Genomic DNA, 17731 nt, shown 5'->3' on the forward strand with positions numbered 1-17731 from the left:
ATGTGACCGATGGTCATAAATTTAATATTTCAATACAAATGGGTCATAGATCATGTGCATGCAATTTCAGATTTTTAGGATAAGGAATTTGATTAAAACATTTTTGGCGAGTATACCACTTCAGCTATGATGTCATCATTATCATGCTGTTGTTCCCCATTGGGAGTACGTGACAATGTGCCAAGTTTCAAATTTTTCCATTCAGCTGTTTCCGAGACCTTGCTGTTGTTGTTGTAGCGGTTTCCGAGAAATGTTTTTTGAATTATGTGTTTAATCCAAAATGAATGCCATACCATGTGACCTATGACATCACAATTATCATAAAAACATTCTGCGTGGGTGTCACTCCTACCCTGAAAGTTTCGTCTCAATCTGACATGTGGTTGCTGAGAAAAACGAGGTTTAGCCCGTATGGACGGACGGACGGTCGGACAACCCGAAAACATAATGCCTGCGGCCACCTTTGGGGGCGGAGGCATAAAAAATAAATTTTAGGATTTCTCCTCCCATTGTATCTCGGGCCAATACATTTTTGAGCACCCCCTCGTACATGAGTCATAAATATAGCAAGACATTATGAGACATCAATATACAGTCACGTGAAAAAGTAAGTACACCCCATGTAAAGTTTTGACTTTTTCAACATATTTCAGCATACAGCTATTTGATCTTCATTTCAACAATATTGATAGATTAAGGTGATATAATATAACAAATATCATGAAACATTTACATTTTGTAGTCCATTGTATAATTTAAATAAACATGAATGCAAATTTCGTATGTGGAAAAAGTAAGTACACCCCTACATTTATCACGACTTCAAATACATAAAATTAGAATCAGGTGCACCAGCTCAGGTGCAAATGATTAGAACATCGTTAGAGAGGATCTTTGAGGAAACTGTCTTATTTAAACCTCAGACATTTAGTTTGGTTTGCTCTTTGTTGTTGAAGTGTGTGACGTCACCATGCCTCGATCAAAAGAGCTCTCTGAGGCCTTCAGAAAGAAGGTTATAGATGCCTACGAGTCTGGGAAGGGATTTAAAAAGATCTCCAAACAATTTGAAATCAATAATTCGACTGTCTGGAAGATCATCTACAAGTGGAGAAGATTCCAAACAACTGCCAACTTGTTCAGGCCAGGCTGCCCCAGCAAGTTCAGCCCGAGAGCAGACCGCAAGATGCTGAAAGAAGTCTCCAAGAACCCCAGAATGTCATCACGGGACCTACAGGTAGCTCTTGCCACTGTTGATGTCAAAGTGCACAAGTCTACCATTAGAAAGAGGCTGCACAAATTTGATCTACATGGGAGGTGTGCCAGGAGGAAACCTTTGCTGTCCAGAAAGAACATCAGGGCAAGACTAAAGTTTGCCAATGAACACCTCAGCAAAGACCAGCACTGTGGAACAATGTGCTCTGGACAGATGAGTCAAAGGTAGAGCTATTTGGCAACAGTACCAGAAGACATGTTTGGCGAAAACCAAAGATAGCATTTGACCACAAGAACCTGATACCAACTGTAAAGCATGGTGGTGGAAATATACTCAAAGGCAAAAGTTATTGTGACACACAAACAACAAACAGAATCAGTGTTAAACTTTTACTGCCGCGAATGAAATGTTATTACATGGAAAGACAAATGTTTCAAGGTATGGTAACGATCAACAATCCATAAGAACAGCACACCTGGCATATGCAAATGAGCCACAACACAAGAGGGGGTTCACAAGCAAGTTCACACGGTCAGTAGCGAGTGTGTCCACCTTGTGCATTGATGCAGGCCTGGCACCTCCACCTCATTGAGGCCACTAAACGTCGATGAAAGTCCTGGGGAAGATCATTCCATATCCGAGGAAGGATTTGGCGGAGTTCCTGCAGCGTTGTTGGAGGATACGGATGACGTCGTAAACGTCGCTCCATTTCATCCCAGACATGTTCAATGGGTGACAAATCAGGGGATCTTGCGGGCCAGGGTAACACATTAACATTGTTCTGATTAAGATACAGCTGTACAACTCGAGCAACGTGTGGTCTGCTCCACTGGAGACGTCAACGTCGATGTTCTGGCGTTAGAATTGGCCGTCGGGCTGGGTGCCTTGCACGGATGCCGTAGACGCGTGGACGTCGTCGAACTGTTCTCGCAGATACACCTCTGTTGCCAGGTATGGTACGGGCTGTAAGGGTTGCTGGCTGGAACCTGTGTCGGAGGTGCGTGGTTCGAATGCATCGGTCTTGACATGGGGTCGTTACTGGTGGGCGGCCACTACGGGGACGGTCTATAACTTGATTGTTTTGCTGAAAACGTCGCCATAAGTGCCAAATGGTGTTTCTATGGACGTTGAATCGACGAGCAACGTCACGCTGCGAGGTACCAGACTGAAGCATACCTATAGCTCTCCATCAGTCATTTTCCCCGAGGCGTGGCATGTCGAACTTGTTCCAGAATGATGAATAGAGGTGTTTTTCTGACTTCTGCACTTCTTAAGACTGCATTGAGTGGAAATGATAAGCGTCTGGTTGTCTGGCCTTTTGAAGTGAACATTGCTGGCCATTTTTCTCGAATATGTCATGCTTCTTGCAGATTTCGTGCAATTCGAACAACAATTGCTTGGTTGCGTTTCTTCGACCATTTTAACAAACTCTTTCTCTGGTTCAAATCCAAAAATTCATTCACAAGATTACCAATGAAAAAATTCCATGTCACAATAACTTTTGCCTCTGAGTATATTATGGTTTGGGGCAGCTTTGCTGCATCAGGGCCTGGGCAGCTCACCATCATAGAATCCACTATGAATTCTTCATTGTACTAGAGAGTTCTTGAGGATAATGTGAGGCCATCTGTCGGAAAGTTGAAGCTCAACTGAAGGTGGACCTTGCAACATGACAATGACCCTAAACATACCAGTAAATCCACCAAGGAATGGCTGAAAAGAAAGAAATGGAGGGTTCTGGAATGGCCAAGCCAAAGCCTGGATCTAAATTCCATCGAGATGTTGTTGGGGGATTTGAAACGAGCTGTGCATGCAAGAAACCCCTCAAACATCGCACAGCTGAAAGAATTCTGCATGGAGGAGTGGGCAAAAATTTCTCCCAGTCGATGTCAGAGACTGGTAGACAATTATAAGAAACGCCTACTTGAGGTTGTTTTGCCAAAGGGGGCAATACCACCTATTGGAGCCAAGGGTGTACTTACTTTTTCCACATGCGAAATTTGCATTTATCTTTATTTAAATTATACAATGGACTACAAAATGTAAATACAACAACAACAACATGCATTTTAAAAGGCCATTTTCCCTGCTAGAGCGGGGGTTAGCCTTGCGGTCCCCATGACAATCTTCTCCATTTTGCCCTATTTTCTGCATCTCTCCTTGTTAACCCCCTTGCCCACATTTCTTCTTCCACCATCTTTAGCCAAGTCTTTCTCGGTCTTCCCCGTCTTCTACTTCCTTCTACATTCATTTCCATCACTCTTCTCAACCAGTCACTTTCATCCTTCCTCAACACATGACCAAACCATCTCAACCTGTTCCTCTTCACAGCATCAATCACAGGCTCTATTCCCATCATCTTTCGCAATTCATCATTTGTCTTCCTCTCTCTCAACGATACTCCGCACATCCGTCGAACCATTCGCATTTCCACCCTTTCCAACCTTCGTTGCTGCTCTACGTTCATTACCCATGTCTCGCTCCCATAAATCATAACACTTCACACATGCAGCATACACCTTTCCCTTCAGCTTCAGCGACACTCCCCTCATCATCAGCACGCCACTCAATTCCCGAAACTTCTTCCATGCACATCTCACTCGAGCAACCGTTGCCGAGTCTGATCCACCTTCTCCATTCAGCATGTCTCCGAGGAAGCAAAATGTTTTCACACCTTCCAGCTTCACGCCGTCTCCAAGATCCAACTCAACATTTCCTCCATCTGCAGCTCCCTCTGTGCACACCTTACATTTGAATGTAGCTGCCACACTGGTTAATGACCCTCTCAGACCACTACATTTTTGATGAACCCACTCATCACACATTGTACACTGAATGGAGTTCACTCCGACACCCTTCCTACACACAGCACAGGGCCAATTCCCAGTTCTTTCCACCGAACCACATGCTTTACCACTTGCCATCACCTTCGTCTTTACGATATTCACCTTCAGACCTTTTATCTCCATACATTCTTTCCACGTGTTCATCTTTTCTTTCAGTCCATCCATACTTTCCGCAATCAACACCAGATCTGCATACAACAACTCCCACGGTAAACCCTCCTTTACATCTGAGCCAGCACCTCCATCACAGCTACAAATTGTAGTGGACTTAGTACCGACCCCTGATGCACTCCCACCTTCACCTCAAACTCACCACTGTTCCCGTCCTTCGTCCTTACAGCTGTGCGCGCTCTTTTGTACATTGCCATCACTACTCTGATCAACCATTCCTCCACTCCTAACTTCCTCAATGCCCATGTCAATACTTTGCGTGGAACCCGATTGAATGCTTTCTCCAGATCAACAAACCCAAGAAACAACTTCTTCCTCTTCTCCATGTACTTCTCCTGCAACTGCCTCACAATGAAAAGCGCGTCTGTCGTTCCTCTTCCTGGCATTAATCCAAACTGCATTTCGTCGATCTTCACTTTTTTTCCTTATCCTCCTCTCCAACACGCTTTCCAATACCTTCATTCCATGCTCCAATAACTTTATCGCTCAGTACGAGCCACACTCCAGAGGGTCACCTTTCCCCTTGAATAGAGGGACGAGGGTACTCAGTTCCCAATCCACTGGAATGCGGCCTTCTTTCACCACCAGATTACAGATCTCTGTCATTCTCTTCACACCCCAACTTCCTGCTGCCTTCAACATATCTCCCACAACTCCCGTCGGCCCTCCTGCTTTTCTACCCTTCATTGCTTTTATCGCTTCCTCAACTTCCTTCTCAGTTATCTTCTCTGCCGGTCCTAAAACTGGGTTACTCTCTATGTTGCCATCCCATTCATTCTCTGTATTCAACAGCATTTCCATATATCTTTTCCATCTTCCTTTAATTCCATCTGGGTCGACAACGATTTGTCCCACTTCATCCTTCAAGCAACTCACCCCCATCACATCACACCTCTCTTTCGCTATCTGCTTTGCAATCCTGAATACTGCTTTCTGACCCTCTTCCGAATCCAAGCGTTCTCCGAACATTTTCCTACATGCCTCCTGCGCCTTTGCTACCTCTTTCTTTGCAGCCTTCCTGGCTGCCTTATAACTTTCATGCTCTGCTGTTTCTGCTCCCGTACCCTTCGCCTTCTGCCACTCCTTGAACTTCTTCCTCTTCTCGTCAATCCTCTTTCCAACTTCATCATCCCACCACCATGTTTCCGAGTGCTTCGGTGGTCCTTTTGTCCATCCACATACCTCACCAACGGCTCCCAACAGACTAGCTTTCATTGACATCCAACCACTTTCAAGCTCAACCACATCATCCTCGACCCTACTCAGCCTCTCTTTTAATGCCTCCCTTACTGTCACCTCTTTCAACCTCCACACCTTCATTCTCGGTTGGTACTTCACCCGCTGAGCTCTCCTCGCACCTTCCACCCTTACGTCGCAGAGAACCAAGTGGTGCTGTGAAACAGCCTCCTCCCCCGGGATCACCTTTGTGTCCCGGAGGTGCCCCCTATCTCGCCTACGCACCATCAGGTAGTCAACGGTTGTCGTCGACCCACCTGACGTGTATGTAACAAGCTTATTATCCTCTTTCTGGAACTGAGTATTACAAATCAACAAATCAGCTCCATCAGCAAACTCCAAAATCCTTTCACCTTCTCCATTTCTCACACCATATCCGTAACACCCATGAACTCCGTCAAAACCATCCATACTCCTTCCCACATGTCCATTTAGGTCTCCTCCTACCACAACAACTTCCTCATCTTTCACGTTTTCCATCAGCTTCTCTATCGCACACCAGAACTTGTCCTTCTCTTCATCGCTTCGACCAACCTGCGGAGCATATCCCGAGATGACGTTCACCAAGAGCTTTCCAATCATCATTTTCACCACCATCAACCTATCACTCACTCTAGTCACACTCACCACACTGTCTACAAACTCCTCAGAAAACAGGACACCAACACCATTCACGCCCTCCAGGCACCCTTGCCACACAAACTTGTATTTCTGTCCCTGCCTACCCTTCACCATTCTCACACCACTTCCCTTCCATCTCGTCTCTTGCACACAACATATGTCCACTCTTCTTCTGACCAATACTTCCACCACTTCTCCTGATCTCCCTGTCATTGTCCCTACATTCCATGTCCCAAACCTCAGAAACCGATCTCCACTTCGGGCTGTACCCTGCCCACATGTAGTTGTAATTGTCATGGTTCTCTTTTTGAGGCAATGTTTTTATGCCGGATGCCCTTCCTGACGCCAACCCTCTTAGTCGCCTCTTACGACACGCAGGGATACGGCGTACCTATTCTTATCCAGGGTACACACTGGACTACAAAATGTAAATGTTTCATGATATTTGTTATATTATATCACCTTTATCTATCAATATTGTTGAAATGAAGATCAAATAGCTGTATGTTGAAATATGTTGAAAAAGTCAAAACTTTACATGGGGTGTACTTCCTTTTTCACGTGACTGTATACTTCAACAGGAATGGCACGTTCCTTCAACAGGAACACTAGCAGACTTTGGACAAATCAACACAGTATATGGGATTTTAACCTGGTATTGCAGCATCATGCATGAACTTCTCAAAAAAAACAGGCCAGCACACTGTTGAACATGCAGCATGCTTCCCAAAACATTGTGCATGCACAGAGTACAAAATAATCTTCTGAAGGATTGTAAGAGGTTAAAAGGTACAAGACAAGATGTACCGTGTGGGCACTTGCTTGACGTCACTGTTTAAATGGAAAATCCTTGGCAACTGCTGCTTGACAGAGAACATTGTGAGTTGATATCGACACGAGGACATCTGCCATGAGACATGGAGGTGAGAACTTGCTGTGATGAAAAATATAAAGTATGAGAACAATGTATTACAGTTCACATGGATCTCAATGTCACAACATGTGCCAGCTAAACCACTGGAGTCTTCTCTTATCTACAATAACAAATTCTGGGTTAGTACAGAGCCTTCCCTCCACTCCATTTATCCTGGCTCAACAAAACAATCTCATCTTATGTTCTGTTTGTGTGGCCATGAAATGCTGTAATTTTAATGGTTCATGTAAAATGGTGAACAAGAGTGTAAGGCGGGAAAATATTGGAAAAAGGAATAATCACACCAGTGTCCGAAGGAAGCAGTTCAGTTTGGCATTTTTAATATGAAATAGGCAAAGCCGAGAAACGAACGAAACACTTCACAATCCATTATAATTATGCTTTAGAATTATTAAACAAGGTGGGTTATAAAGGTGGTTCTTTTTAAGTTTTGATGGACAGAAAAACATAGCCAAATATTGAAGAGGCTTCACCGCTGAAAAACGACAAAAGGAAGAGGATTAAGCACAAGGGCGAGCATGGAGAGGATGAGGAAAAGGGAACGGTTGGGAGTAGATAAAAGAAAGGGAGTGGATGGGGCATTGTTAAACTTTCTGCATATGTAATATGTACAGGGCGCCTTGGGTGTGTGTGCGTTTATGTGTGTGTGTGTATATATACGGAAGCCAAATAGTTCAATCTTGGTTTCATCAGACCACAGAATCTTGTTTCTCACAGTCTGAGAGTCCTTTCGGTGCTTTTTTGCAAACTCCAAGTGGGCTTTCACGTGTCTTTCACTGAGGAGAGGCTTCCGTCTGGCCACTCTGCCATAAAGCCCAGATCGGTGGAGTGTTGCAGTGATGGTTCTCCTTCTGGAAGTTTCTCCCATCTCCACACAGGATCTCTGGAGCTCAGCCATAGGTCACCATCGGGTTCTTGGTCACCTCTGTTACCAAGGCCCTTCTCCCCCGATTGCTCAGTTTGGCCGGACGGCCAGCTCCAGGAAGAGTCCTGGTTGTTCCAAACTTCTTCCATTTAAGAATTACTAGGGCGTGCCCGTACGTGGGTGCAAAAAAACATGCGTGCAAACAACAACAACAAAAAAAAACTTTGAAACCACGTGGCAGTAACGACCACAGAACCCCCCCCCTCTATTTACATGAAATGGTTTGGTCCATTCGCAAAGCCAAAGCGAACGGCTTGCGAGTACGGTAGAACCCCCCCCCCCCTCTATTTACATGAAATGGTTTGGTCCATTCGCAAAGCCAAAGCGAACGGTTGGTAAATAAATCGCCATAGCTCGGTAACTACTTCTCCGATTAATATGAAACCTTGAAAAGGCACATCCTCAGGTCCCCAGCAATATACCTGGCAAGTTTCAAGTATATCGGACCCGTGGTTGTCGAGAAACAGCGGTCACAGACAAACAAACACACAGACACACACACAGAGATTACTGGAATTATAGATAGATGGAGGCCACTGTGCTCTTGGGAACCTTCAATGCAGCAGAATTTTTTTTTGTAGGCTTCCCCAGATCTGTTCCTCGACACAATCCTGTCTCTGAGCTCTGCAGGCAGTTCCTTCGACCTCATGGCTTGGTTTTTACTCTGATATGCATTGCCAGCTGTGAGACCTTATATAGACAGGTGTGTGCCTTTCCAAATCATGTCCAATCAATTGAATTTACCACAGGTCGACTCCAATCAAGGTGCAGAAACATCTCAAAGATGATCAAGAGAAATGGGTGGCACCTGAGCTAAATTTCAAGTGTCGTAGCAAAGGGTATGAATACTTATGTAAATGTGATATTTAATTTTTTTCTTTTTAATAAATTTGCAAAACTTTCGAAAATCCTGTTTTCTCTTTGTCATTATGGGGTATTGAGTGTAGATTGATGAGGGAAAAAATGAATTTAAACAATTTCAGCATAAGGCTACAACATAACAAAATGTAAAAAAAGTGAAGGGGTCTGAATACTTCCTGAATGCACTCCATATATATATATATATATATATGTATGTATGTATGTGTATGCAATACCAGGTATATATATATTGTTGCGGATCTCAACGTCGGCCCTTTTTCCCTTACCAAGGGGGGATTAATCCCCTTGTCTATGACTGACCGACGTGAGTCCTGAAGCTGCCCAGCTCCCTCCGGAGAGGCAGGTGAGCAACCTCGTTCGAGACCGTGGACAAGATGTTATTTGCCGAGCGGATGGCAGCCCGCGGCTCGAACCGTTAACAAAACTAGACCCGATTCTTAGTCGTTGGCCAAATCGTGCCACAGGTATTCAATGAGGGAAAAGACAAGGACGAATGGATGTGAAGGAAAGATGGCAAGGTAGGAAGAACAAATATAATTTATTACTAATATTTACAGGACCAAAGAAACCAAGGAAGAGGGAAAAATACGAAAAGAATTTACAGAAGAAGAAGACAGTGCAATACTAGCTTACCTACACAAGCTTACTTATACCCCCAGGACAAGACACACAAAACAGACGACAATCAGACTTACACAAATGGGGAATGAAGGCAGGAACGAATGGCTGGAAGGGGAGGAAGGTTCAGCTGGAGCTTGCTCCCGCACGGGACGTCGGGCTCGACCTCGATGGCCACCGATGCCACAGCAATCTGGTTTCCGCGTAGCAGCGGGTCAAAGCTGCGTGTCACAGGGGGGCTGGACTACGGTGGTCTCAAAGCTGTGGTTGGTTCAGCTGCGGTGGACTCAAAGCTGCGGTTGGTTCAGCTGCGGTGGACGGCTCACTCATCTCTTCCTCTCCTGGGTGGGGGCGTCGCGTGACGGGTTATATAGCGCCACACCCTGGAACGCTCGCGAAACTGCCCGATCGTTCTCTCTCCGCCCTCTCAAGCCAAACCCCTCATCCTTGGTTGGTTGATCGGGGCTGGTTCACTCCTCCCTCTGATGACGAGGTGGAGACACGCCTTTCTTCCCCGAGTTGACCGCGTGTTCAATGGAGGGCGAATGCAGTTGGCAATGCGAATTGCAATGGTGATGCCAATAACCCCATCCAAAGTTACTGGCATTTTGAAGATGCCATGGGGGCGTCGGAGGGATCCTATCTTATTTGATTCGGTGCAATGCAGGGTCAACTAGTGGGAAACACAGCCTTAAACTAATACACATAATAAGGAAATAACTATTTAGAAGGGTATATGATTTTCTACGTGGTTGTACATGGACTAGCTACGGTGCACTCATTTCAATTAACAGCCAATTAAAGGGGAAATGTACACTGTACATAGGAAATTTTAATACTAAATTTACAAAGTGAAGGTTCTAAGAACCGTAACACAGCACCCTCATTCCTCACGGCACGTCTCGGGCCGACAAAACTTTAACTTAGTGTGGCACGTAGGTGTAGTTCCCTCTACAATTAACCTGACCCTGAGTGTGACAGTTTTAAAACACAAATAAGTATGTCCCTCTGCTGCATTGCACCCTACCTATCAGATTCACGCCCACAGGATAACCGAATTGCGGAATGGTTCTCAAACTAAACATGAACGGTGGGGAGCATTATTTACAAGTGACGCTGATTGTATTTACAAAACGCAACCCAGGACCTGTGATTGTTCTTTTGGGGGGGGGGGGGGGGGGGAAGACAGCCTGCTCTGCATCGACGCACCAGCACCAATAAAGAGCACCATAAAGCACCAAAACGCACCGGAGTGCACAATCACCACAATTCAAATAAAAACCAAAACCCTGGTGCTGGTCTTCCTCTTCGGCTCCCTCTGCTGGCTGTTGTCGTTCTTGATGTTGTCATTCTCATCTTCTTGGCTGCGGCCTATTTGGTGGAAATAAAAGTGCACAACCGTGTCCATTTTTTATTTATGGCCCACAGGGGCCGACTATGGGTGGTTCACCTGTGGGCTTGGTGCCACCTCACCGGGTCCGCAAGCAAGATCTTGGGCCATCGTGGCCGGTTCCAGCAGAGGGGCCATGCGCCAACCCGTGGGGTCCATGAGTGGTGCTCAGCCACAGACATGTGGTCCATAAGTGGTGCATCAATGCAGGCAGCTGGTTGCGGGGGTTCGGGCACACAATGGCGGACTCCCGCACGTTCCCCTCAGTGCCCCAAAGAGCACGATCCATGGGTTGGGGAAGGAAGACAGAGAGGGCAGGTTAGCGAGGGGTAAGGGCGCAAGGGTACACATCAATAAAGGCAATGCAAGGTGAGGTGCGCCTGGAGACCGAGCGGAGAAAAGCTCGTCCCTACCGTACGTCACCCCCCCTGTTACCTACTCTACCCTTGCCCTTACCCTAGATGTACAAAAATCTACACATTTACAAATCCGTCACTACGTCTCGTCCTCCCCATATTTCCCCTATACCAAATTCGTCACAATCCCACGAATCCAAAATTTGCCATCCTCAATTCATCATCAACCCTCATAAGGAGGGAGAGATGGAACATCAACACAATGTCACACCCACGTCATGATGCGTCTCACAATCCAAACATTTGCACCAAAATAATAAAAACAACAAACCATGGCACGGTGTGGAGTTTTGTCACCTCAGGTGAGTGGATGTAGATGGTGTGAGGAGATTCTTAATCCTAACTATCCTCTCTTTAATACACTCTAAATGACTTTAATACACTTTACACTACCCGGGGTCTTTCCCTGCCAATCCATTGGCAATCTTACTCCATGCGGTTTTAAGAACCAATTCCCATTGACCAAACTGTGGTGCTTCATCAATTTTGGGTTTCACTCCCCCGATTCAACTCCCTGTGCCTTTGCACAATTTCAGGACTGGGTCGTGTGGCTCTCCCAGCAGGTCTACCCACTTGCACACCTCCACCACTGCAGTTGCCTCCGAGCTTACCTGCTCCTTACCCTAACCTATCTACCTGGGAAAGGCCCTCTGGCGCTCTCCCCTCTCGGTGCCCTCTCTGGCACTGGGCTACCCGGGTCTGTCCTCCGGATCCTCGGGCCCCATCCACAACTCTACCGGCTCCCAGAGCCCACCTGCGGCCTCACCTGGCCGACATCCTAACAGTGGCGGAGTGCCCATTTAACTACACACACTAACAGGCCACACGCCCAGCCATTTCCACGACACTAATGCACCCATCCAAACACCATTCTTCCACCACGCACCACAGATGCCAATATCCAACCACAATTTACCTACTCCCTCTACCTAACTCTTAAACTACCCTCCCCGGGTATTCGTGATAGGGGTCCACTTTTCCCCCATTCACACCTTCGCACCATCCACTCCACTCCACAGTTTCCACCATACTCGCTCCACACCATCCATTCCGTACTCCATATATTCCATACTCCATGTATTCCACACAACCATTCTCCATACACCTGTATTTGCACACCTGTGCCATCACACCTGGTGCTTCCTGCACCCTCCTTCCTCCCAGGCTTCTTCATTCAATACAATACACTCACCCCCACTTTTCACAATACGCTACTGAATACACTTTTACACACACACAGCATCATCTGATTTAACTACTCCCCTCTGAAACTTGCGCTTCCCAGTCGCCCCTTATACTATTGCGCTCCCTCGTTATTATCATCCATTCTAATCTACCTACGTCCCCACTACAGGTGGAATGTCGCTACTTACCTCTACCGTTACCTATGGTCATCTTCTCTAGATCCCTATCATTTTATCCTAACCCTCCCTCGGCGAGCTTACGTTGCCATAAACCCCATAAAACTATAGCTCATGTGCCCCGTATGATGTGAGGGATGGCAGAGTTGCCATCCCATGACATCGGGCATCTTCCACTATCACCCCCCCCCCCCCCAGTCCTCTGACACTACGAGCCCCCGTCGCAAGAGGTACTGGGTCCTGCCTCGGCATCTAGAGCCGAGGCGATCCACGAGGGCGCCTGCTCGCCGGCATAAGGTCTTATCCGGTCGGCATGGACGATCCGAGGGAGGGCCCGTGGCCCCATTTTGATCTTAACGACCACGTCACAGACTTGCGACAGGACGACTCCCGGGCCTTGCCAAGGGGAGGTGAGCTTTGGGCACCTACCCTTCCGCCTCCGGGGATTAAAGAACCATATCTTCATCCCCGGAGCATACTGACTCCCCTGGCTCCGGTGGTCATACCTGCGCTTCATCTTGACCCCCGCCAGATGGAGCTGGCGGCGGACGAAGGCATGGACCCGCTCCATGCCTTCCTCCAGGTGACGTGCATAACCCTTCCTCGGCGGTGTATCTGTGGTGTCTGGCACGGGACCGCATAGCAAGTCGGCGGGAGCCCGCAACTCCCGCCCATACATGAGCAACGCTGGACTGCATGCGGTGGCCCCGTGCTGGCTGGTTCGGTAGGCCATTAACAAGTACGGGAGATGTTCGTCCCAGTCATCCTGACGGGTGGTGGTGAACAATGCCAGTTGTTGGATCAATGTTCGATTGAATCTTTCCACCATCCCGTCAGATTGTGGCCGCAAGGGCGTGGTCCGTGTTTTCCGAATTGACAGGAGTCTGCACACATCTTTTAGCAATTGACTTTCAAAATTTCGACCCTGGCCGGTGTGCAGCTCCTGTGGAATTCCGTGCCGACATACAAATCCTTCCACGAAGGCCTGCGCTACAACCCCGGCTTCCTGGTTGGGGAGGGCGTAGGCCTCCGGCCACTTGGTGAAATAGTCCATTACAACAAGGATGTACTTATTACCTTGGTGGGTGCGGGGCAGTGGTCCTAGAATATCCATAGCCACCCGCTCAAGGGGGGCCCCCGCCTGGTGTAATTGAAGGGGGGCCCTCATCCTCCATGCTGGTCCCTTTTTGACAGAACAGGCGTCGCATCTCCGACACCAGTCCTGTATGTTGCGCCCCATATTAACCCAATAGAACCTCCGGCGGACCCGAGATGTAGTCTTTGTCCTGCCCAAATGGCCGCCGGAGCGGGTACCATGCACCTGTTGTAATATGACGTTCTTAAATTTGTCAGGGACTATCACCAGCCAGGACGTTCTCTCAGAGGGAACCTCCACCCTCTAGCGACACAAGATGTTGTCTTTCAATTCCAGGGTCTGCCACTGAGCCCAATACGCCTTGGTTTGCGCCCCGAGGGGGGTGACCTCTTCCCCCTTTGGTCTTTGCCACAATTTGACCCATTTGAACACCGGTCCCAGGACGGAATCCTCCTGCTGGGCCGTGCTCCACGCCAAAGTTCCGAATTCTTCGTCTGCGGTTCGTGGCAAAATTGGCCCTCTCACCCGGGTTGCCCGGACGACGAGAATCGGGGCAGAATCGCCCAATTGCTCCCTCTCCTCGTGTCTCGCACAAAATTTGCAGTTTTCTCCCAGACAAGGACGCCGAGAGAGTGCGTCAGCATTACCATGGGCCTTCCCGGCCCTATGGGTCACATTAAAATCGTACTGCTGCAACTTTTCCAACCACCTTGCAATTTGGCCCTCCGGTTCCTTGAACCGAAGGAGCCATTGCAAGGAGGAATGGTCAGTTCGAACCGAAAATTTCCGCCCGTACAGGTACGGGTGGAAATGGTTCATGGCAGCCAGCATAGCCAATAATTCCTTGCGGGTTACGCAATAATTTCGTTCGGGCCTACTTAAGGCCCGACTATAATAACCAATCACTCTCTCCACGCCCTCCTGTGTCTGAGACAAAACTGCGCCCAATCCTTCCTGGCTCGCATCCGTGTCCAGGGTAAATGTCCCGTCGCTAGTGGGGTAAGCTAGAAGGGGTGCAGATGTCAAACACCCCTTCAATTTTAGGAAGGCCTCTTGGCACTCCCTTGTCCAATTAAATCGCGTCCCCTTCTCCGTAAGCCGGTGGAGGGGACGGGCCAACTCCGCAAATTTCACCACAAAGCGCCGGTAGTAGGAGCAGAGTCCCAAAAATCCCCGTACCTCTTTGATGGGACGTGATGCGGGCCACTCCTCTACCGCTGCAATTTTGCCTGGGTCCGTTTTTACCCCCTCACGGCCGATCACATGACCTAGATAGGCCACCTCTCTTGCAAACAAGGTGCACTTACTCGGGCTCAGCTTCAACCCTGCCTGTCTGAGGCACCCGAACACCTGGTCCAAATTAGCTATAGCCTGGGGGAATGTTTTGGCATGTACTAGGACGTCATCCAGGTATGCCAGGCATGATTGCCATGGCATGCCGCCAAGTACATGTTCCATTAATCGCTCAAAGGTGGCGGGGACGTTACACAAACCAAACGGCATCACAGTGAACTGATACAGCCCCTTACCTGTGGAAAATGCCGTTTTCTCCTTCCCTGTCCTATCCATCTCCACCTGCCAATACCCACTCTTGAGGTCCAAAGTTGAGAACCAATTTGAGCCCACAACGGCATCGAGGGTGTCATCAATTCTTGGCAGGGGATATGAGTCCTTGAGTGTCACGTTGTTTAGCTGGCGATAGTCCACGCAGAAACGCGTGGTTCCATCTTTCTTTTTAACCAGCACAACAGGTGACATCCAGGGAGTTCCCAAGGGCTCGATGACGCCTGCATCGAGCATCTTTTCAACCTGCTTGCCAGCTTCCGCCCTCTTGCTCCAAGGGAGCCGTCGGGCGGGCTGACGAATAGGCCGGGCCTCACCGGTGTGGATCTGATGTTTCACCAGGCCCGTACGTCCAATATCCTCGGTGGACAAGGAGAAGAGATCCAAATGGGATCCAACCAGTTTGTGTAAGGCCTCCCTCTGGGTACCTCCCAACTCTACACTACTACGATTTACCATCTCACAAATGGGATCGGGCCAATTCCTACTATCTATTGAAGGCTCCCCCTGGGGCCGGCTCGGCTGGACGTTCTCGCCCCTCACTGACGCGACTTCTCTAACTGGGGTGCAGCCAGCTACCTTCGTGCCCCTCACTATAGTGCGTGGTTCTGTACTAATATTAATTACCCGGACGGCCACCACCGGCCCGTCTGTTTTTACAAGGGTGCGGCCCACGATTAAACCAGGTATGGATCGCGCTGCCACCGGTTCGACCAGGCCGCAGGACTCCTGCCATGTCGGGCGAGCTGACCATCGGGCCGGCACTATGGCCTCGGCCCCCGGAGGGATGGTCACGGCCTCAGGAGCCTCCAGCTCCACCCTCTCGGCCGTGCTCACCCCCTCCAATGGTAGCTCTTCCACTCCCACTTGCAGGATCCCCCGGCTCAAGTCGATTTTACAACCGCTGGCAGTCAACAAATCCAACCCTATTAAGCATGGGTCGCACACCTCCGCCACCCAAACCTCTATCTCCTTCTTTACCGATCCCAACTTGAGGGTCACAAAACCACGCCCTATGATCGGAGCCGTTGCCCCGGTAGCCAACTGCAAACTATGATTTTCCAGATGCTGGATTTTACCCCAGCCGTCTGCACTCGAATTAAGGATCACGGGGCTGATGATCGTGGCGCTGGCTCCCGTATCCACAACGGCGTCTACCCCCACGCCGGCAATTTTGCATCGAATTGTTAAACTACCTGTTCCGATTTGGCCACAATGAATGACCTGTCACGTCAATGAGGGCTCCTCTCCATCCCCTACTGCCGAACACCGCCCTGCATGCCCGGCACGTTCTAGTTTCCCGGGCCCTGGCGGGGGGGTGTCTGAGGTCGGCTAGGCCGATCGATACGGGGCGGAGTTGAGGGCATCGGCTGGCGGGGACCGTCCCGGCGTGGAGCTCGACACTCCCACGCACGGTGACCCAGCCGAGCACAATTATAGCACCTCACCTGGTGTTCCGGTATTCCAAATTCCCCCCCCCCCCCCCCTGAATGTCCGAATTGGTGTACTTTGCCGTGGACTACCGGGTGCCACCGCCGGGGCCGCCTGCCATGGTCCAGGTACCGCCAGGCACCGATCCACCAGCCTCCGGACCATGCTCTCCAGGTCAGGGCCCCCTAGGGGTGCCGCCACCCATCACGGGCCCTACCTGACGCACCGCCACTGCGTGGCGCTCGCCTCCTCAGGCCAGTGGCCTCGCTGCTTCCCAACGGGTTGCAGCGTCGGCCGCCTGACTCATGGTCTGCGGGCGCCACATGGCGAGCTGTTGTCGGAGCTCCAGATCCGGAAGGGCCTGGATAAAGTGATCCAGCGCCAGGCTTTCCTGGGAACTCGCTGCCATGTCTGCATGTGCGATTCCGACTGCGCGGCGAATGTCATGGGCAAGTTCCCCGATGGTCTCCTGGGGCTTGCGTTTTCACTGAGCAAGCTGAGCTTTAACAAGCTCGCTTTGCTGTTCAATGCCGAAACGATTAATTAAGGCCGCGCGGGGAGCTGGCAGGGTGAGAGCACCCGGTGGTAAAGCTGTCAGCACCTCCGCCGCCGCACCGCGCAGTGCTCCCACAAGGTGTACTCCACCTTCGTCCGGATTCCAACCGTTGCCTCTACACACGTATTCAAACTGCGCCAGGTACGCCCTCAGATCACTCTTGCCGTCATACGGCGCGAGTGGGACCTTGTGGGCGCCCGAAGGCCGGACGCCAAACTGTTCGGGCCCCCACAGTACACTATTCCTGGGGGGCTCCCGTGCATCCCCCGTCCCTCCAAACACTACCCCTCTTGGTGTCGATGCCTGGGTCGCCCTTCCGCAACCCGCTACCCACTCCATACCCGCACACCCTTGCTCACCAATACCCCTCTCACTCCCCATAGTCGGACCTCCTTGCACACCTCCTCTTTCCATACACTCTGGACCAGTCATACACCTCACCATTGGTCCCTCACGAACACCCGGGTCTAAA

General features: G+C 49.4%; 1 protein-coding gene across 3 annotated transcripts in view; it reads right to left on the reverse strand.

Annotated features, from left to right (window-relative positions):
* The window catches only part of ADCK5 (aarF domain containing kinase 5), an 80124-nt gene that overhangs the window by 56820 nt on the left and 5573 nt on the right, over nt 1-17731 (reverse strand). For 2 of the 3 annotated variants that reach the window (XM_068128909.2, XM_068128910.2), the window contains exon 2: nt 6895-6992. The exons of the other annotated variant lie outside the window; for it this stretch is intronic. In XM_068128909.2, the coding sequence (XP_067985010.2) occupies nt 6895-6992 (98 nt within the window). The remainder of the gene's footprint in view (nt 1-6894; nt 6993-17731) is intronic. 3 annotated transcript variants of the gene reach the window in all.

This window comes from Myxine glutinosa, chromosome 9, assembly GCF_964187855.1.
Source record: "Myxine glutinosa chromosome 9, kmMyxGlut1.1, whole genome shotgun sequence".
Taxonomy (NCBI): domain Eukaryota; kingdom Metazoa; phylum Chordata; class Myxini; order Myxiniformes; family Myxinidae; genus Myxine; species Myxine glutinosa.